At 42.6% G+C, this 22,652-nt stretch overlaps 1 protein-coding gene across 1 annotated transcript in view; it reads left to right on the top strand.

Annotated features, from left to right (window-relative positions):
• Positions 1-404: 404 nt before the first annotated feature.
• Positions 405-22,652, top strand: part of PDIA5 (protein disulfide isomerase family A member 5) — a 103,083-nt gene continuing 80,835 nt past the window's right edge. The window contains exons 1-3 of the mRNA XM_080621496.1: positions 405-531; positions 12,021-12,147; positions 15,300-15,387. Coding sequence (XP_080477622.1) covers positions 451-531; positions 12,021-12,147; positions 15,300-15,387 — 296 coding nt within the window. The 5' untranslated portion in view covers positions 405-450. The remainder of the gene's footprint in view (positions 532-12,020; positions 12,148-15,299; positions 15,388-22,652) is intronic.

Consider the following 22,652-nt stretch of genomic DNA (forward strand, 5'->3'; position numbering starts at 1 on the left):
ACCCTCACAAACAAAGCATTGGGAAGGAGACTATCTGCCAGAGGCTCTCTAGAATGAGGTACATATTGGGAAGGATGTCAAGGCACAAAAACTAATCCTGCAGGGGAGGCTGGTGGAGCTCTGGATAAGGGCTGGAACTTTTTTCTTTCTACTGTCTGTTGAAGCAAATTGGAAGGAGATGGCTTTTCAACTGTGATTGCTGGCGGTAATTTGGGGGGAGAGGGATGTCGGGTGGATTTGAGGTTTCTGTTGCCCTGCGCCGCGCTGCACACAAGCTCGGGTGCGGATACGGATTCCCCAAGCCCTGCCCTGCCTTGCTTTGGGGCGAACTACAAGCCCCGTCATGCCGTCGCGCGGGAGGGCGGTAGCGGCGGAACGCGCCTGCGCCGCCAGACGTGGCAGCACCCGCAGCGGCGGTGGCGGGTCCGACGCGGGTCCGGCGCGGCGGCGATGGCTGTGCCGGGGCAGGGCTCTAGGGCTGCGCGGCGCTGTGGGCGGCTCCTGCTGCCGCTGCTGTTGCTCGGCTTGGCGGTGAGTGGCGGCGGGGGCCGCGCCCTGGGGCGGCGGGGAGCGGCGCGGGGTGTCCCCTTCCCGGGGCGGGGGAGCGCGGCGCGGCCGGCGGAGTTGGGCGAAAGTTGCGAGCGGGACGGGCCCTTCGGGCTGGGCGCGGCGGCTGCCCTCGCCGTCCGCACCTACCGCCGCTCCTGGCGGGCTCGGCTCCGCACGACAAGGCATGGTTGGGCTCCGGCAGCACCCCTCTTGGGTGTTTCCCTAGCCCTCAGCCCGTGTGCTGCTTTCCTGCCTCCTTCCCTTTCTGTCTGCTTCTCAAAATCACACAGTAAAAACCCACCGCGGCGGGCGGCGTTGTCTCCTCGAGTGGCTGCGAGGTGGAGCCCCCGCCTCGGCCCCGGCCACGGGGGCTCCAACCAGCGGACGCTTCGTTCCTAAGTTTCGTGTGACATCGGGTTCCCCTCGGCGTGGCTCTGCTGAGCATCGCTGCGCCGCTCGGCTTTGTGCACCTGTGCGCGGGCACGGCCGCCTGTGGGCATCCGGCTGACCCGCCGCCCGTGGGCAGTGCCTACCGGGGCGTCCCTCCCGTGTGGGCAATGTGGCGTGCTCTGTCTTTGTGCATTCCGGAGGATCTGAGTATGTTTCATTGAAATTACACGAAGTGAAACAGTCCTCACCTCAGGAAGGCTGAGACTTACAGAAATATTTAAAAGTCTGATTTTCCTTTTTTTTTAATCCACAGAATTTAGCATTAGAAGCTCAAAAGATTGACCAAGGCATGCTTTAAAGCACTGCTTTATTTACTTACTGCCATGAACTACAGTGCTTCCTTCTGCCTGGACAAATAGAGTAAATAATTAATGAAAATCTGTGTTAATTTTTTTGTGCACGCGTGATGATCTGAAATTCATTTGGAAATGCGTGTTCGAGGTGTGCTTATCTAATTCATACAAATCAAGTGTGGAATTCTTAATTGCCCTACTCTGCTCCTGTACTAATATTAGAATTGGCATTATGGGACAGACAGAAAGCATTGGCCCTGTCTGATGAAGCCCTTTGTCCCTGACAGGGACCTAGCCATTGCCTAGGAAAGAAAAAGAAATGCTGTGCAGCCCTCATGATTTTTTAGTCCTAAGCTTGGTTTAGAAGTGCAGACCTCTGGTATCTGCAATTTATTTATTATTTTCTACTGAAACAAGTCAGGCTGAACTCTTCCTAAAAAGAAAAAAAGAAGTCTTACTGTGGTTTTTGTTTTTTTCCCTATGGCTCATCTTTAATGCATGCTGTACTTAGTGATACTTGTGATAGTGTATTCTTCGGACTAAGTATACACTGTGGACTAAGTGTAGTTACAGTGGAGTGAATTTTCACTTCATTTAAAATAACTAAACACATGAAGTTATTTGTGGTATTTCCTTCTGTATCCACTGTGGCTGTCAGACCTTATCTCACTGTAACTGTCATTTTATGTTAATGTCAGTATTTTGCTATGATTTCTTTTTGTAGACTTTTTTTTTTTTTTCAGCTTTCTTCCTGTGAATTTCTTGTTTCCAACTATTCTAGTTGCCCATCTTTGGACCTTTGGTGTTGCAGAGCTGGTATATTTGAGATGAGCAGAGTGGGCCTGCTGTTGTCAGTAAAATTATATGAAGCTATTATAATGTATTGACATTATTCTCTTACCGTTCTTAATTTGCCCAGTATTTTATTTGCTCTGTGATGCTGCACACTGAGCAGATGTCTTCATTGAGCTGTTGATTCAGCTAATTCTTTCCCCTTTGCTGTGTACAAGTAGTTTAAATTATTTCTTCCAATTTGCATTATCTTGCACTCAAAGGTGCGATTTTTCATCTTGAAATATGTAGCTCGAGTATGCCAGGATTCAAAAATTAGCCTACAGCTGTGACACTGCAGAACCTGCTTTTATTTTATTGAGTCAATGTTTGCAAAGTCGGCGAGCTTGTTAAATCAGGACGTTCTCAGTATGTAAAGTTAATGCTCAGTGTGTAAGGTAATACCAGCTGCTTGCTAGGACAGAGGTTAATGAGAATATTCCAGCCTGTCCTTTTTTAGGTACCCAAAAGAGGCTTCTTTCCTTTCTTTTTTTCTTTTTTTTTCCTGAAGTGCTGAGTGCTGACAGTGCACCTGGGACAGCAGCTAGAGTTGTGCATGCTCAGTGCTCCTGAAAAATAGGGCTCATTTTTAAAGTAGGACCCAGTACTGGAGGTGGCTTCTGAGAAGTGAAATCCTTATCTCTGTAAGGCTTCCTACATTTGTAAGAGGAAACCTTCAAAGCTGGATGAAGAAAACACTTCATTATCTTCTAATAGAAGATGTCATTATCTTCTGTATCACTATGAATGTTACGTGCATGTGAGGAAGACGCTGCAGTGATCTCTGCTTACTGTAAAGTTTTATTTCTTGAATGAGTTGAAGAGTCATAGGGAAGCTGTGGTTTAACTTTAGAGACACTTCCCTATTTGGTGTGTCAAGTGGTTGACTATATTTCACTTTCGAAGGACTGAATTTACTCTTAAAGGCATTGGAAAGGAGTTTCACACAGGGCTGGATTTGTGTTTCTTCTGATGTATTGGATACTGTCCTTTTCCTAGCAGAGTCCAGCCACTGCTTCCAACAGGATTACACATCTGGGATCCGTTTGCTTTGCAAACACTGAATGTTGCCTCAGGCCAACATGGCAAAGGTCAGTTCATCTTCTGAGTGTTTGCTCAATGACAGAGAAAGTGAGTCAATAGTGTCTGACTGATACACAGCCACTGGAAGCAGGCTTTTTGACCTGGTGCCATTCAGACCAGTGCCTTCAAAGAAAGGCTTGAAAGGAACACTTGAGGCTGCCACCTCCTCAAGTCCCAGTAGCGTCACAGGAATGCACCAGTGAGCACTGACACGGAGCTGTGAATCCAGGCCTGTGGGGAGCGCTTGGACTTGGCTCACTGTGTTGCAGGTAGCCCTGTGGCGGGCAGCGATGGCTTTGCCTCTGGTGAGTTTGCAGGCAGGGCTCAAGCGCTGCTCCTCCTCTGCGGTGCTGTTTCTTGTGGTGGCATTTGGGCTTGAATTCGGGAGTGCCTCTTCCCATCCAGCTACTGTTTGTACTACAGGAGCTGCTCTGGGAAGTGTTTCACTGCAGTCAGAGGAAGTGTATTGCAGAGATAAATCTCTTACTTGCTGTCCCCTCATCCCATTCCTACTTTGTCCATTTCCCTTTCAAAATTCAGATTTGTAAAACTTGTGATGTGGGCTATGCTCTGTCTCTTCGGATGCCCTTTCCAAATTAAACCTCGGCTTTCAAGACTGGTTTTGTTACTCAACTCAATACCTTATGGAGATGGAGTGATGTTTTGAATCCATTTGCTTTGGTGCCAAAGTGCCCATTTATTTCACAGGGCCCGGAATGTTGCCACAAGTGTGGTGTGGTCATCAGAAGTGGTGTTTGTGTGTTCTGAGCAATTTGAGATGGTAGAGGTGCTTGTTCTGTTCTTGCCCATTTTTTTTGCTTTTTTGTGACACAGTTCCTTAAGTTCCTTCATTTCAGTGAAATGGAGATAATGAGACCCACCTTTCTTCAAAGTTGTGTTTGGAGGTCCGTGAACAGGAAAAAATCAATCCAATTTACAACCAGAATCACAAACTAGCATTGCCTTAAATTTCTTGAGGTGGACAGGGTCACTTTAGAAGTAAGTTATGGTTTACCACCATTTCAAGGATGTGAATGGCAAAAAAATTGTAGTAGTAAAGCAGGTCTTAAGTTTTGGCACTTTGCTAACTGAGAGTAGCTGGTAGCATTGATAGACAATGCTGTGTGATTTGTGTGCTAGGAGAACACAGAACAAAAGTGATCTCATCTGTGACTGCCTTGATGTTGTCCTGTCTGATGTCTTTGGGTTTGTAGTCCTGTACCATATATGCTGAGTGACTGCACATAGGCTCTTTCTTTCCCCCTGCTCTCTTTTCAGGAGATGGCACACCATGAATGTGTGCTGGTGTGCTGCGCTAGCATCAGCTGTGTCCTGGCTTGCTCTGATGCTGCCTCCCTTTTGCCTCTTCCAGGTTGCTTCCTTCCTGTGTGAATCTTACTCCAACTATTTAAATTAAGCTTTGCCTCCTATCACCTGCAGAAAACTGTAAGGATTAATTAGTTAATATTTGTGCAATGCTTTGAAGATAACAAGTGCCTTATAAAGTGCTAAGGATTTTCAGGTGTCATTTTTCACCCTCTCTTCTTTATAAGTCCCACTAATAGTCTTTTTGTCTTTTTATAGCATCTCCTGCATGCTTCTTGGGTAGGTGATACTTCTTTAAACTTCTTCAAAACCCAGTTTTTAGTGAGGGATTATGTGGCATATGCTTTGCTTATGCTTTTGAAGTCATCCAAATATGTTAGTTCAGAAGTGATATCTGAAACGTTTCATCAACAGCTTGTTTAATATATATTGCACCAATGCCTGGCTTGAAGAGAGAGCAAGCTTAATGTTCATAGTAAAGAGAAAGTTCTTTGTCAGCATTAGTAATTGACCCTATTACAGTCAGTTGTTAATTAGTAAATTGTTGCACAGAATTTCCTTTACTAAGCATTTGAAAACCCAGTGCAATTAATTGGCTACACAGAGCCTTTAAGAACAGCCCTTAGTGTAGACTGTTATACCTGTAGCTCGTGTTCCTTAAAAACCAGTGTTTAAGAACAACATGAACAGTAGAGTCTAGTCAAATTTTGACGTCTCCATGGTATTTTTTGCTATCTTCTATATTTGGAAAGTGAGCATAGCAAGCACTGCGTTAAGTGGAATGCCTTATTTGTAGCATTCTTCAGTCTAAGATAAAGACTACCAAGACACTCCGTGGCAAGATTTTAATTTGCCTTCCTTTGTGAACAAAAGAAGATATGACACTTTTTGCAGATATGACCCACCACAATAAAATGTCAGCAGTACTTGATTTTCTTCTTAATTCTTTGAATGGCTTGAGGTGAGAGTTAATTGATCTGAATTATATACAGTGTAAGAATGCAGTTCCATGGACCTCATGGGAAATGGACAAAACTCAAGATGTGTCCAATGGAAGTGTCTGCAAATGTAAATCTATAAGGCAAAGCCATGATTTTCTACTGCCGTCAGTTTTCCAGTGCCGTAGTTGTTGCTTTTCAGGTGTCTCTGCAGGAGCCCTTCTCACCTGGCCGTGCCATGCTGCTGTAGGCACAGCAGTCACCACTCCACAGTGATCCTGTAGATCCTTTCAAATCGATTGCAGATAACATGCTGCAGCCTCTGTGCTGAGGGCCCTGAGCAGGTTGCAGTTTGGGAATCCCTGCATATGTGGTTGGGAGAAGATGATTTTGTGGTCTCAGTGGCGTTGCAGGAGCTACTTCAGTTGTAGCTTGAAAGTTTGAGACCCAAGTGCTACCCTTTCTCTTCCTCCTCTCATTGAAATAAATTCTTGGCAGGCTTCCTTGAGGTACATTTGGGTAACAGAGGTAACCTGTCTCCCCTCATCTAATTTGATTAAAATGTTTTCTACAGCTATTTTGGGTATTAATCATGAATAAAACCGGAGGACTGTCCTACTTATCACTATCCACCTTAGGAGGCATTTGTTACAAATGGCTCAGTGATCAAAGCAGCACAACCCTGATTGTAAATAGCAGCAGAGGGGAGGACTTGTGAGTGAAAAGCAAGCAATTATTGCACAAGGTCAAGAGCAGTTTGTGTGATGAACAAGGAAGATAAAACATCTGCAATCAAACTGTGATTCTTGTAAACAAGAGGGCTTTGGATTTGAACATACTATATTTTTAAGTGAGAACAAATGGGGGAAGGGATCTGCACATCTGTTGTGCTTGCCTGGAGATGTCTTAGACCTGGTATTTTCAGTATGTGCCACTGGCTGATCTGCAGGTTTACAAACCTCCTATCACTGCAGCAAAGAGATGTTCCTTCAAATCCACCTTCTGAAGTTAAGTGCATGCTCCACCAGAGGGTTAATTTTGGGAACTAGAGTAGGAAAGGAAGGTGAAATCTGGTCTTGATCTTGGGATTTCTTGCCTGTTCCCTCTCCCCTGCTCCCCATTTTAATGTAAAAGAAGAGACCTCTTTTTAAAATGTGAACTACTCCCCTCCGGAATGAATTAATTATGAAGTTAAATGCAGTCATCTCCATTACTGCTTGGTATTTTGAGGCAGGTTTGCTCTTCAGCTAGATTCCCATAAAATGTCTTGTCAGACACAATCTGTTTCATATGTACAGGGTCGCTCATTGATCATATTTATAGTGGGTTGAATGCTGTTGTCCCAAAATGAGAATGACATCAGTGGGTGGTTAAGCTAGGACACAAATCAGTGTCTTGCTGAAAAATGGGCTTTTGAATTGTGGTCGGGTGTAAGACTGCATCCTTACCAAGCAGCAGTTATGCTAGAATTGGGTTGTTCGTGTCAGCCCCAGCTATTCTTGAAGAAGTGTGCAAAATGTCTACCTAATTATACATGTGAGTGTTAGTGCGTGCATAAAAAATGTATGTTGATGTACAGATTCAGGCACCTAAGCACTGTTTCAGCCACGTGTCCATTTCCATTTTTTTTAATGCATAACTTGTGTCCAGGGAAATATATTTTTTGTGTGCTCTTGAGCTGGAAATAGGAGAAATAGGAAATAGTTTTTCTGTCCAGTGTACTTTGATATTTCTTCCTTATTTAATTTTGATTTGTATTCTTTTTAAAACCATGTGTTTTCATTGCCTTTGATTTAATATAAATAAATAATTCTCCACACATGCTGCTTATCCCTAGCAAAAGACCATGCTGTCATGAAGCTTTTGTAGGAAGCAACTCATAAATTGAACTGGGTTCTGTGGGAACAGCAGTTCAGCATTTATCACGTTTAATTTGAATAATAAATGTAAAATATGAAAATACATGCATGTGGCTTCTTGAAAGATATTCCCGTTTTTCATTCTGAAATAAGATTCAGAAAATAGTAAAATCTTGAGAAATAAACTCTGCTCTCTCAGATCCTTGATGATTTTGAGAAAATACGGTCTGCGGGGTGACCACATTATTCAATAGTGTCGGTACTGGAAGTATAATTAGCAAATAGTTACTTGCTTGTAACTCTTTCCCTCTCGGTTTCTGAAAGCTCAGATGTTTCTTGGGTACCAGTTCTAAGGGAGTGGGGTTGTGGAGTGTTTCACTGCTCTTTAACACTTTCGTATGTTAAAGATCCTTGGAGCTCTGCAAGGAATTGCTGGAAAGTGAGGAAGAGAAAGGAAAATTAAACCTTTCTGACTGATCGCATTTCTTCCACCTAGCTTGCAAGATTATATATTTAAATACATCCTTTGATTTAAAGAGCAGAAGCAGAGCTACAGAACATGCGTTTTTGTACCTTGTACTTGAGTAAGTGACTGTCAGCAGTTTTGAACTGACTGTCTTGAGGGTTTGGGCTCACTTATGTTTTGCTTGAGAATCCTTCATGCATCTAGATCAGACGCTACAATCACATGACTGATGTGCGACCTACGCCATAAAAAATTCTGTGAAAATAAATTCAGATTGAGATCTTGAGCTGGGGAAAATCTGCAGACTAGAAGTGCTACCAGATTTGCATTTCATAGTCTGCCGCTTGTAGTCTGCCTTTCTCTGAAGGTCTTCACCAAAGTTTCCTGTGTCTGTGGGCACCAGGTGATTCTTATGTTGGTTCCAGCTCACTGAGCCAGCTATGGATGAAGACCTGTTGTGCTAGGCACTGTACATACACAGCCTGCAATAAAATGGACTTTCCCTCAGTTTTACTGAACTTTCTTGTTGGAATAACTGTCACGCGGCAGGAGGGGCACAGATGTTGCATGTGTTGGTCCTAATGCCTTCTAAGTTTAACAGGTAGCAAGGTAGGCAGCTTCTTCAGAAAAATGTTTGGAGTGTTTCTTAACTTTTCAGCAATGGTTGTGAATAGATTTTAAAGCTTCGGCATGCTCAAGTGACAAGAGAGTTTAGCTTGTTTCTTATTTATAGAGTTCCATATGTGTGAATGTAGCACTTCCTGATGCATATGAAAAGAGGCTTCCTGCCCAGGAGGGACTGTCACCTTTCTTGACCTCTTCTTTTTTTAATATGAGCTCATCTCCTCTTGTGCCCTGGATTTAAACAAGAAGCAGCCTGCTTGATTGGGCAGTGCCTGCCTGATGAGCTCTCCTGCAAAATGTCTGGAATAAATCTACCTGAGTCATATCTCACAATTAAAGTCATATAGCACTGCACATGCAAATGAGCCTCATCTTTGCTGCCGTTATGCCTGTGGGCTGTGCAGGAATATGAGCCTGGTTTTCCGTGAAGAAGAACGTATAACTGTTTTCATAGGATTCCCCTTCCCCATCCTCTTAATTTCATGCTGTTGCCAGAACTGTAGCTGCTGGCATGGTCATCATAGCATTGTCTCTGGTGCAGGACAAAGCAGCCCCATGGCTGGAACTGGCACTGGGTGAAAATGACTGCTTGCCATCACTTGCCTTCTGTGCAGCTGGTTGCAAAGATGGAGGTTCTTTGGGAGGTTTAAGGGTAAACCGGCCTCTCATTTATTCCTGGGTAGGGTCTTCGTTAATTTCAGCAGGAAAAAGCTGGAGAGAGTGAAATTACTTAATTCTTGTCAGTTTGCAAACATCATGTAGCAAATGCATGTTGGGAGGTGCTGAACATTTCTGCTCAGCTGATAATCTACCAGGATTGCTATGGCTCCCTTAGATGTGCAGGCAGGGTGTTTCTGTCCAACTCAATGCTTTCAGCTTGGACCTTTAGGGTGTTACAACCAGAAAAGGCTGCAACATTAATCTTAATTAAAAGGAGGTGATGATTTATTCAGCAGGGCTGACTGGTGCACTTGTATGCACAATGCCTTTCCCAGTGGGTTTTGGTTTAAACTGTAGGATCAAAGAGAGATGCTGTACTAAAACAGCAGGAAAATGAGTAACGTGTATTGATTTGATACCTGGGAAGGAACTGGGCAAAGTAGCAGTGGTTATATGTAATGTGATGTGCTTCTCCCTCCAAGCACCTGCTCTTCCCCCAGCACTGTGAGTTTCCTTTAGTGTCAGTACTGACAAGGCAGTAGTTAAAGCTGTCACCATTTCCAGAATCCAGTGTTTCAAGAGGTTTATAGCTCTGCCATTATAAAGAGGAAAAAAGTGAGGGGGGAGGAGAGGGAGGAAAACTCACTGAAAATGGCTAAGCAGCCTTTCCATCTGGAAATGGCATGAAGTACATGTTCTTCAGAGCTCTCAGTGCTTTAAACAAAATTCATAATACCATTTGGTGTCAGGTTGAAAGTGGCCTTTGCGGCTTTTTTAGTCCAATTACTTATTTTTGGCAGTGATTTCATAGGCTGGAATATCTTTTCATTGAGTCCAGTTTTCTAAACTAAAGAAGTAACCTGTAATTTCACTTTCCCCGTCTGTGTTCAACCTTAGTTTCAGAATAGTTTAGTTTTAAGTCTTTTGTAACTTGAGACATAAATAAACCTTTAAGACACTTGGAGGGTTACAAAAAGTTGAGGTGAAGGGAAATGTTTCTGGAAAAAAAAAAAAAACAAAAAAAACCCCCCAAACCCTAGGTTTAACGAGATCTGCTCACAAGTCAGTGTTAGATTAATCCTTCCTCTGCCAGCTTCTGATTGCGCTGAGTTTTGAGCAGGAATTTGCATGTCTGTGTCACCTCACTCACAACTGTGTTTGTCTACTTTGATTGGCAACACTATGTATTCATCTCGGAAAATACATGAATGATTCACATACATCAGCCTGAAGTAGGAAGGCTGAGCTGTGGACACCTGGATTTAGAAGAATGCAAGTCTGTTGGTTGAATTAAAACATCAAGGACATTTATGCTGAAGGTAGGGGCTGACTTGCAAATGTGCTTTTTCCCTTCTCACAGTTAGACCATCTGGTCAGTGGGGCTCAGTGGCGAGAATCCTGCCTGCAGAGTGGGATAATTTCTTCGTTCTGTGCCTGTGCAGCCTGTCATGCTTTATATTTGATGTTATAGGTGTATCTTGTAGTAACTTTAAATTCCCGAACATGTCCTGAGGTTGTTTTGAGGATGACCTCCGTTTCAGCTCAGCTTCTTCCTCTACCTCATGTGCCCCAAAACTCCCCTTCCCTTTTCCACGTGTAAAAACTCATAGCACTTACGAAGTTTATTTTGGAAGTGCAGGTTTTATTTCTGTGTTTGCAAATAGCTGAATTTGTAATGACGTGTAGTGCCTGGGGCTGCATGTTCTGACTTTGATTGATTTAGTGCCTTGTTTTGTATGCTGCAGTCTGTCATGAACAACAATCTCTTACTTCTTCACATTCACTCTGGCCACATTTTCCAGCCCAGTTGGAGTGAGTCATGATCAAAATTAGTTCTGTAATTAAGAAAACACTGAATCTCTTGTGTGTGTTAGGCAAATGAGCTAAAGCTTTTAGCCAAGCAATTAAGTGTTAAGGTTTTACTGTAAGGTGAATGTAAACTAGATAATTTCTCCAGCTAAGTTTCCCGTAATCATTCCATTAGTATGAATTCAGTACAGTGCAGAAGGGAGGCAGCATAGCTTGATGGTTAAGATGATTATTATTATTATTGAGGATAATTGCACTACAAATTAGCAGTAGAGGCTTCAGACAAGGTTATGGTCATATTTTGATAGTTTTACTTCATGGTAGGATAAAAGACCTCTCTGGAGCGGTCATGATTTAAATAGACCAAAAGATGCAACAACAAAAAAAATTTCTTTGCATAGGTACAGAACTGAGATGCAGAGAGATTAAATGCTGTGCCTTCTGTGTAGCCAGTGGAAGCCAAATTTGGTCTTGTGGCAAAGGCACTTGTGCATGCGTGTGTAGTACAGTATCCCCTCTGGGAAACATAAGCCCTGTTCCACTTTGGAAGGGTGGGTGGGAGAAGGTTGTGGTTAGTGATGTAGTGTTGGTGCTAGATTACCTGCAAATTGTGTTTTCATTTCCTTCATCTGCTCTGTGTCAGTGTGCGTTAGTTATTTTAACTTCATGGCTCTTACTGTCTTCTGTGGGATATCAAAGTACTCGATTGAGTTTGCATGTGTATTCTGAGATCTAGGGATAAGAGTGCTCTCCAAGTGGCAATCTGCTGCTTCTTTTGTTACAGTATATTAAATGTACATAAGAATTTTTGTCTGATTATCTGCCCAGGGAACAAACATTTAAAGGGGGAGGCTTCTTAACTAAAACCATATTTCTTGATGTTGTGTTTATCTCATCTTTCTACTTAAGAATGCTTGCTGGGAGTGGTATTATTCCAGTTTCAGTAATACATGTGTATAGCTTTTTTATTTCTTTGGCTTTTGCTGATGAAATTGATATGATAGTTTATTTAAGGCAGCGTGTCTCAAGATTATGGATAAAGGTCAAGGCAATTTCAAAAGCAGTTTGTCTTTGTATTTTGTTTCTCAGCATGGAAGCTGTTATTGATGTTTCTGGCTTTGTGTTTCTGTAGGCATTTTTGCCAGCATTCGTGTACTCGTTGAAGGTGTCTCCACTCATAGAAAAAATAAGTGACCACAAGGATTTTAAGAAGCTTCTCAGGACACGAAATAACATACTGGTGCTGTATTCCAAATCTGGTAAGTTCTCTTTTGTGTGTCACAGCGCTGTGTGCCCAGCAGGGTTTTTTTTTTTGAACATCTGTGTGCATGCTTAGATGACTAAGCTCTTTGCCCTTGCTGTCTGTTCAGTATTGCCTTATGTGACTTCATGGTGCTTCTGCGTGACTAGAAGGGCTTCTTCAGGACTGGTGTCTTTGTTCTAACTCAGAGTCTCAAAAGTTTCAAGATTGGCGGCGTCTTGAACTGGTCTTCTAATTGCTCTGTCACATTGGCAAAAATGTACTTTATTCTGGCTTTGCGTCCAAAACTGGCAGCTCGTAACAGCTCTCAGCCAGAGTTTTCTGGTGTGTTTATCACAGTAGTTCGCAAGTTTCAGTTTCCTGGTGACACTGAAAGACTTAATGAAGAGTTATAGCACTGAAATCAATCCATCTTTGCTTCTGACAGCTTTGAGTGTCCCATGGTTGTCTTTCAACTTTAATTAACAAAATATAAAAATAAAAAATGAGCTGCTTGTGTAGGAGGGAGAAATGGCTCATTTCATGTTGTGCTACTGTCATGCTACAGTTCTCTCTCTTTCAGGATCTTTTCTGGCTGCTTACTCTTCCTTACCTGCCTGTTTGCTCTTCCTTTTGCTCTATTCTGCTTTTGCTGTACCTTGTCTCCTTTGTTGCCTTGTTTGTTTTCATTTGTTGTTTTGTGTGACACCATGTAAAATGAAGAAACAATCTTTAAGCTCCAAATGCAAGTGCGGAATGCTGTTGTGGATGTGGAAGTCATTGGAGAGCAAGAATTAAAATACATCACTAAGATATTTTTTCCTTAGTGCTGCATTGTTTTTGTTGTTGCTTCCTTTTCTCTCCTCCAGGCAAGCAGTACAAGATAAGGCTTTGTTTGTGGGTTGTGTTCTCACTTTCTGACCTGTTGCGAAGGTCTTATCTCAAACTTAGTGACATTGATGATTGCTCTGGGTTTATAATGTGGCAGATTGGAGCAGTTTGTGATGACCCAATATCCTCCGCCCCCCCCCCCCCCCCCCCCAAATATCAGAGAGCTAGAAAGACAAAAATGTGCAGATGCTGGGATAATTAACTTTATTTCCTAAAGATATTCTGAAATGGTTAAAATGATACATGCTGCTTAATTTTTGTTAAAACATTTGTGTTTTGCTAGAGTGGGAGACTCTGAGTGTGTAAACTTGGCCAAATGGTTTTGTAGTAACAGGTTCAAAGTAAAAGTCATAGAAGAGTTTCTAATGCTTTTTGATTTTGAAAGGAACACTTCAGATAGAAAAAAATCTCTATTATTCAGCTTTTGAAAGGGAAAATTTTCTTTTTACGCTTCATATTTTAAGTGGTGGTTGCTTTCATTTTTAGCAGCACAATCAGAACACTTCAGCTCTGACACTCATCAAATAAATGTTGCCCTATGGGCATTGTTCAAAAGCTGTGTTGTGGAAATTTCTTTTTTCTGGTTTTGTTACTAAATTGGTTAGTTTTAGCAGTCTGAAGCATTGCATATGGAGCTGACTGTGGGATTAATGTTTCTTCCTAGAACAGTGATCTTTGCACAATTAGAAGTCTCTTGGCTGTCACCCAGAAAGAGGGAAGGGAAAAAAAGAGGTAGGAATTTTGAGGTGCAATTCTAAACCAGGTATATATCCCCCAGCTGTAATGAGATGTTGGTCAGCATCTGATCATACTACTGGAACAAAGGCTTTGCTTCTCAGCTGAGCAGAACTAGATGAGCATTTCTGTCTCGCATGGAAAATTCATTTGGTTTAGAGATCATAGAATCATAGAATAGTTAGGGTTGGAAAGGACCTTGAGATGATCTATTTCCAACCCCCCTGCCATGGGCAGGGACACCTCATTTGTAGGAGATGTTAAGTTCACCTTACCCAGTGGGGTATCCTGCCACGGCTGCTCAACTAGTGAGTCTTCTGGGACAAGTCTGTCCCATCCTGAATGCTTGTTTTTTAAAAGGTGTTTGTCAAACTCTTCACTTTGTGTGGAGAATTCCCCCATGTGTCTACATCCCTGTGTTGCAGAGAGGTGGCAGTTGCATGTTATCGGTATTGGGGGTAGGATAGTTTCTTGAGAGCTAACATGTGTGGGCTGGCATCTCTGATGGCATCGGGCCCATGCAAAGGCTGTCAAAGAAAAAGAAGCTGTTTCTGACTCAAGAGATTGTTGAGACAAAAATTGTGGCAGTTTAGACACTGAGGAGGCTATCACTGTACACTGTTTCTACTTGCCTGCTCTGACCTATATAGGCCTTCACTTTCTCAAATGTTGGAGACAGATAGTGGTTTATTATAAGAGTATTTGGTTTGACCCAGTATAGCTGTTTCTATATTCACGTAGTTGAAGTAGTGTGAAGCAGCAGCAGTTTAAACAGATCTGGAAGAGGCTCTGTGTTTCTGTTTTCTGTTTATTGAGGCAGGAAACAGTTTCTGTTAGCTTTAGTTTTTCTGTTAGATTCTTCTGTGTCTATTTTTAATGCCATTTATAAGACTCTTCTGGAATGGTGTGGATTTTGCAAAACACTTCATGTGGCATGGCATTATAAAAATCTCAGTTGGGTATTTCTAATACAGCCAGCTCTTGGAAGGAGCTTTTGTGGGTGCTTTCTGCTAATAGTTTTGAGCTCCTCACAACTGTTAATTTGGGCATCTCCCAGAGTTATTATGAGAATAACTGTGTTATTTGCTGTGTATGACAGGGCAATTGAAGCAGGCAAAGATGCTGAATGGCTTGCCCTTGCAGCTGATGAAGGTCCTAAATGAAGTGGCTTCAATTAGCAGGCAGTGATACAAACTGGTTAGTGCCCAGCCACAGGAAGAAGGCAGTGTTGGGATGGAAGCCAGTTTGCAGGAGAGGACATAGTATAATTCCATAAATGTAGGTCAGGGAGCATGCCTGGAGGTATGAATTTCAGTGTGTTGTTTAAGGGGGGTGGAGGGAAGAAGCCGCCCAACTTTAGCTGCAGCCAGCATTCCTTCTAGTTTACAGAAGATTTTACTGATCCCTCACATACTGGTTTCTTCAAATTAGATAAAATGTTCTTCCAGTGCTTCAGAACAAAGGAATGCACCATTGTATTTTCCTGTGTGGAATAATAATGCTGTTGTTGGTTAATTTTTATTACTATTTTATTTTGTCTTCCAGCTGCTTCTGCGGAAGGCTCACTCAGGTTACTGTCCAGCGTAGCCCAGGAGGTGAAAGGACGAGGTACTATAAGCTGGATAGACTGTGGGTATGTGTCACACTCTTTCTTCTTTTTTTCCCCTCTTCCCTTTTGGCTTTTATTGCTGACTTGGCTTTTTTTAGCAGCTCTGAAACTTTTGCCCATAACTGAACAAGCGTTGCTCTGTTCAGTGTCTTCATAGCTGTAGGGTGCCTGTATCTTACCATCCTCTCTTCCTTCAGACCAGTGGAGGGGAATAAGTTTTTCCTTACAGCTGTTGTCACTTCTCTGACAGCATGCTTTTCAGCCTGAAGCTGGGGACCCCAGCTACCAGTGCCATTCAGGAGGGGGCATGTAGCATGGAAATTCTGACTGCTCTGGTTTTCCTGCAAGCCAGGGGAGGAGGAATTCCATCAGCTGGAGGTCAGTGCAGTTCTGCTCTGATAACAAATGTTGCACAAGCAGTAGGGCTGTTTGCCTGGCTTTGAAGTGACCACCCGTTTGTATTTCTCAATCAAATGTGCTTTCTTCTAAAGAACTTCCTCTGTGCTTGTATAGGTTCATGGCAGTTTTTAATGTGAAGGCAGGGCAACTTGTTTCTGTAAGTGGTTAATTGTGTGTGGAGGAATGAAGAGGTGTGCAGTTTCTGGTTTGTGCATGTGAAAGCCTCCACTGTGGTTCTGGTCAATAACACATTGCCTGTGGTTTTAGCTTGTGTGTTGTAGTGCCTCTCTGCCTCTCAGCTTTCAGAGCTTTGCCTGCAGATGGCAAATTCCCCTTCCTGTGCTGCAGAGGAGCAGCTTGCTGCCTATCTCCGTATTTAGGTGAATTGCCATGGTATGAGCAAATTGTACACTGTGCACAAATCTAAGTCAGCTCTGAAAATCGTGTGGCTCCCTTAAAATTACACTTTTGAAATCAGCCTCTATCCATCAAGCAGTGATCCAGAAGCTTTTTTTGTTGGTTAACCTATCTTCCTCTCCCCCTGACATCAAGCAGGTATCTCTCCCATGGAGTCCTCTGCTTCTGCCTTCTGTTTGTATGCTGCTGAGCTCATCCAATGCACAGACACTTTAAGTTCTGCCCAGCAGATGATGGGGTCTGTGTTCTAAGTCATCCGCTGGCAGAAAGCAGCTCCTTCTTTCAGTCAATGAAGACTGTACCACTTCCCACCTGCTGAAAAGCCAGCAAATAAATTGTATTGACACTGATGAGAAGCTTGCATGGAGATCTGGCATACCTCTGATGTCCAGTCTCCTTTTCTAATGAAAGCACTGATAAACAATTTTTGGTTGTCAGTAATGAGGGCTAGCAAATAGGATACTGGGCCAGCTTCTTGGCTTTAGTTTCTAATTTGCCCCCTTTGTCACTATGGAGTGGCCACTACCTTTTTGTGTCTTTGGTTTCCCTTTTGGTTTAGGCTACTTCTGTGTTGGGAGACTTACTGCTTAACCATGTATGTATGCATGTGGCATGTGCATATAACTTGATGAGGCTGTTCATCTGGCCCTTCAAAATGCTACTATAATACAACTAGGCAATAACCATCTATGGATTGAAGAAGGAAAGATTCAATGTTTAGGACTTCAGTTTGAAATCCAGGGAAGTTTTGTATCTTAGTTCAGCAGGTCACTCTCTGCTCCTGAGATTTTAAGTGATGGTGATGGGGAGGGAAATGTGTTGTTTGGTTTTGCTGCAGAGTAAACTTCAATTTGTCAAACCCTAATATGCTCTCCCTTTCCAAATGTTGTCATCTAAAGCAACCTTTTGTAACAAAGTTACTTGCAAGATATGTATTTTAAAGTCTGCTGCAGGTAGTACTTTAATAGATTTCATAGGAAGCTTGGTACTTGCAGAGTCTTTCCTCTGACCATGGTGGGGAAATACTTAAGTTAAACTTCCTGTTTGTAATGAAAGGTGAGTTATTGCCAAAGAGTGAAGCAACCTGGTGAAGGTTATGCTCTAACAGGAGCTTGGGAATAGATTTGTAGGTTTGCAAAACTTGCTTTGATGCCAGTAGTATCACAATAAAATTGCTGTTTGCAGAGTGACAGGCAGTGGGAGTGTGCTGTAAGATACCAATAGCTGTAATTCTGTCTTCAAGGGTTGAGCAGTGCTTCCTTTCAGATCACTTGTTTGTGAAGAACCTGGAAAAAAACATGATCTGTCCAGCTGTAGCTGGTGATTTGTCAGAGATGTCTCTTCTATCTCTTCCACCTGCAGAGGGATGTCATAACAGAGTTTGTGAACTTGCCTCATGGTGCAAGGAAAAAGGAAGACTGGCTTATGTCAGAGGAGGCCTTGATGCACGCAAAAAGCCTCTACAAATAGGTTGAGCGTGAACCAAGTTTTGTGGTTACTTTGCTTGTTAAACCTTTAAAGCATTCTCAGCTCAATCTGGTAATGCTGAGATAACTTTTAAACAATTTTTTTCCTCGAAAGATTTTTTCTTTCCTTTGCTTATTGCCACCTTTATTTTTTCTATTTATTTTTTTGTGTGTATCACTCAATGCAGTGATAATATGAGAGCTGCTGCAGTAGTGCTGTCACTGGTCACAAAGGGCTAGCTGTAAGGCCTGAACAGCTTAGTCCTTCCAGAGTTGCTCAAGCCATTCTCCCACTGCAGGTATGCTGTGAGGCTTATTTGCAAGTCGTCATGCCGAAACAAACAGCACAGATGCAGGGATATTTACAGCACAGACTCAATTTGTTTTACAAATACTGACAAGAAATGGCTTGTTTGGCAGCAATATTTAGCAGGGAATTTTGGCTTTGCTCTTCACATCCTGCTGTAATGGACTTCTTTGCCTTTAGATCCAAGTGTTGGCACGCCTGGCGTACATGCAGAGTTGTGGTTTGTGGCTCTGCTTCCCTGTGGCGATGACAGCAGTTGTCTTCTTGCCTTTTTCTTTATTGGCGGTGTACTCTTCCTTTTTTTTTTTTTGTTTCTTGTCATTCTTCTCCTTCTTCTCATTTTCAGGAGAAACCAAGAACACACTGCTCCATGATGGAAATCATTATGGATTGCTAAGTCTTGGCAGTATGTTCTGTATTTTGTACAGCAGAAGAGACTCTGCAAGTTTGTGGCTGGAGGTGGGCAGCCTGAGTTGCTTATGTGGAAACTCTGCTCCTTGGCCTCAGCTTTTGTTAGGTCTGTGGTATGGGACAGAAGCTAGGCTTGAGCTTTCAGTGCCAGGTTTAGTGCTCCTGGGGAGACCAGGGAGGTTTTTCAGCTTAATGTGGCTAAGTACTTGGTTTCTTGCTGAGACTATTAGTGTGGAGTAGGGGAGGTTGCCATTTAGTTTGTCACTTTGCAGCAGAGTAGCAGGGCTTCCCAGAGTGCCTGGGCTTATGAGATGTAGGGCTGGGAAGTGCCAGGTACCTGCCTTCCCTGTGCAGTTAGGCTCACTGGAGTTAAGTGCCATGTTGGAGCAGGGCCATGCAACACACCCAGGGATGCCTCTGTGTGCAGTATTGCAGATAAGGTCCTTGTTCTTGAGAGATTTCAGTCCATTTGAACATGCAAATAGATGCCTCCTTCTAGAGATGAAGGGGAAGCACAAGAATTGCTTGTGGCATTGAAATGATCACTGTTTGTTCCTGTGTGCTGAGACAGCATATGTGGCTCTGTACACAACTGAATGTGGAGCTATTTAATTTGTGAATAGAAGGTCCACAAACAATGTGACAGAAATATGTTTTATTATAGCCTTTCCATGTTTTAATTGGAAATTTCTTGCTCAGGCATTTGATATTGAATGAATAGTGGAATATTGAATTAATCATGCCTGGTAAGGTGCATGATATCAGGAATAGAGCACAAAGTTGTAGGCTGGTAAATCATGAGTTTGGGACTAATGTCTGGGGACATACCATGTTAATAAGAGCTGAGAGTCCCAGCTTATGTTCCTAGCTCTGCGAGTGATTTACTTCTTCTTTGGGCTGTTAAGAAAGGTGTATCTGTTTTCCAGGCAACTGGGTAAATACTGCATGATTCATTAATCAGTATTTGCAAAGAGTTTGCAGAACTTTGAAAGGAGAAGTGCTACAGCAGCACAAGAGATGCTGTGAAGAATAATAATTTTAAAGTTATCCTCTAGCTGCCTTGAGTAGGTTTTATGATAGATCATGGGGTGGCCAAAGACTTCTGTTACTAGGAAGAGTATGACTAACTTGGGTGAAGTGGAAAGAAAACAAAATGGCTTTGCTAAAATGTGTTTGGCAGGTTATAAAATGCATTGTGGTCAGGTGCAGCCTTGAGGAGGTAGAAGGCAGAAGAGGTTGAAAGTAGTTCTTTCCATCATGAATGTGATTTAGTGAACCCTCCAAGGTTTTCCTATTGCTGAATTGTCCCGAGTTTTTTATTGACTATAACTCCTGCCCAACTGTGGACTGGTATTTTCAAAACCTCACTCATTTCTTTGGCAGTGGGTGATTATTTTCTGTTCAAATTTGAATGGTTCCCTTTACTACTGTAGGTCCCAAACATAAACAAAGCTGTGTGATTTCCATCTGCTGTCATAGCGCATGTGCTTGGCTTTAGCACATCAGACTGCTAGGAAGAGGAAATACCATCTGGTTAAAATGTCTCACTAATTTTTGGTTGGTTTTAATTCCACTTTTTCAGCTTTTGTGTGTCATTCTTGTAGTCCCTTTCATGTGTCCTGTGTGTTGTTCTCGTCTTCATCCCCAGTAATTACTTGTTATTGTTGCAATCCCGTGACACTTAGCATAAATGTAAGCCCATAATTTGGCTGGTAAAGCAGTACTTTAGGGCTGTGTATCCAAACATATGCTGATTCATGAGAGCCAAATCTAATGAGTAGTTGTATTTTCTGGGCTTTCCCCCAGTTTCCGTATTTATCTGCCTTTTAGATGAAATCTTCCTTCACAAATTTCTAATTTCCTAATGCCTTGATACAGAAAGGCTTTACACACAGTCATAAATTCATTTATTTAATGCTTTGAAACAGCAGGGAGGAATTTCAGAAATAAGGCTGCTGGCATTAAGTGTCATTTTGGTCTTTAGTTTTTACCTCACTCCTATAGAGCCAATCAGAAGTAGGATTTATTTAAAAGAATAAGTAGGAATTATTTAAAAGAATAAGTAGGATTTATTTAAAAGAATAAGTAGGATTTATTTAAAAGAATAAGTAGGATTTATTTAAAAGAATAAGTAGGATTTATTTAAAAGAATAAAATAATATTTTAAGAATAACCAGATCTAATGGAGAGAGAAAAAAGGAAGGAAGGAGTGATGATCTTGCACTGATGTGACCCCTTCCATCCAAGTAGATTTGCAGTGTCTGGATTTCTGCTTTTTTTCTACAGTTGCCTTGAAGGCAAAGGGCTGTGGCAGCTCAGGGTGGATGGCACGCACATCACCTTAGGTGCAGCCTGGAGAAGGTGGCAGGGTGCTGGTGGCTGGTCCAGGGAAAGTAATGTGTCCATCAGGAACAGTTTGCAGGTGTAGTTATACTGCCAACATGGTCCTTGTGTGGCTGCAATTTGTATGGGCAATTCATGCATTTGCAGCATAGATTTTTCAATGCCTTCCTCCTGTCTTTGTGATAACCTGTCTGTGTGGTTAATGCTAGTTCGCATTAAAGCCCTGTTATATTCCTGTCTGAGTGACCATGCAGAAAGTGCTGTGTCAGTCTGAAAAAAAATTCCTTTTTTAAGTAAGCTGTCAGTTCTTAACATAAACCCATTTAGTCTGGTGTATTGCATTAATTCAGAAATGCACGGCATTTAACTAAAATCCACTGTATTGCCTGGGTCTGTGAGCCTGGGTTCATGTCTGTTTCATCCTAACCATGTATATTCCATGTGTTTTGCCTAGAATTGCTCGTTAGCTGTGAATCTTCAACCTTGCTGCTTTTCAGACTAAAATTAAGAGTAAGCAAGTTAACGTTTAATGTAAAGTTACGTTTATTTACCTGAATTCAGTGTTTCATTTAAAACATCCTCTAGTTGGTCAATGAGAAACTGAACATGAGCTGGCAGTGTGTGCTCGCAGCCCAGAAAGCAAACTGTATCCTGGGCTGCATCAAAAGGAGCGTGACCAGCAGGTCAAAGCAGGTCATCCTGCCCCTCTACTCTGCTCCTGTGAGACCCCACCTCAAGTACTGTGTCCAGCTCTGGTTCTCTTATGTAGCATAAGTACATGGACCTGATGGAGTGAGTCCAGAGGAGGACTACGAAGATGATCAGGGGGCTGGCGCACTTCCTCTATGGAGACAGGCTGAGAGAGTTGGGCTTATTCAGCCTGGGGAAAAGAAGGCTCTGGGAAGACGTTAGAGCAGCTTCCAGTACCTGCAAGACAGCTACTTCCAGGGCATACAAGAAATCTGGAGAGGGACTTTTTGTAGGGATAGCACAAGGGAGAGTGGCTTTAAACTAAAAGCGGGCAGGTTTAGATTAGATACTAGGAAAAAAAAAAAAATCACTGAGGGTGGTGAGACACTGGCACAGGTTTCCCAGAGAAGTTGTGGCTGCCTTATCCCTGGAAATGTTGAGGGCCAGGTTTAGCGGGGATTTGAGCAACCTGGTCTAGTAGAAGGTATCCCTGCCCATGGCAGGGGAGTTGGAACTAGATGATCTTTAAGGTCCCTTCCACCTCAACCCATTCTGTGATTCTATGATCCTCTCTAGGCCCATAGTACATCTAGAGGTCAGAAAACAGGCTCTAAGAGAACAGTACAAAGTGCTGCTGCTGCAGCATCTGTGTGCCTGTGAGTGATATATTCAAAACCTGCTTTCACAGGGATATTAGGTTAGAGTGAACTCAAAGACAGAGTGGTAGTCTCCTTGTATCCCAGGTTAGTACAGTATTCCCCCACACTAGGTTGTGTGAGTTGGGGGAAGTCTGGATGAGTCTAAGGAAAGCTGCAAAGAGAATTCTAGTGTTCAGCATTTCTAGGAGTTCCTGCAAAGCCTTTGGTAGCTCCTGTGAATGTATTCATCTTATTTCTGTGCAGGCATGTGGGCTGCCAAGTGCTTCTTACTAATTTATATTTCCATGAAAAGCACTGTTCATTATAACTTCTTGACTTTCTGCAGGGCTGGAGCTTACACTTTCTCCCTTAATTGTTTTTGCTTGACACAATACCTGTTACCTTTTTGTTTTGGTTTTCTGTCTGCTCCTTGGCTTGCTCTTGATTGCAGTGAGAATTAATCTCATGGGTTTTAATTTTTGGAAAATACTTATTTTTAATCTCATTCCTATACATTCCTGGCCTCTCTAATTGCCTAATGGGCACAGGGAGTCATTTGTATTTTGCAACGAGTGGTGCTGGCTCCCTGCAGCACATGGATTATTCTGTTTACATTCC

Source organism: Psittacula echo, assembly GCF_963264785.1.
Source record: "Psittacula echo genome assembly, chromosome: 6".
Lineage (NCBI taxonomy): Eukaryota > Metazoa > Chordata > Aves > Psittaciformes > Psittacidae > Psittacula > Psittacula echo.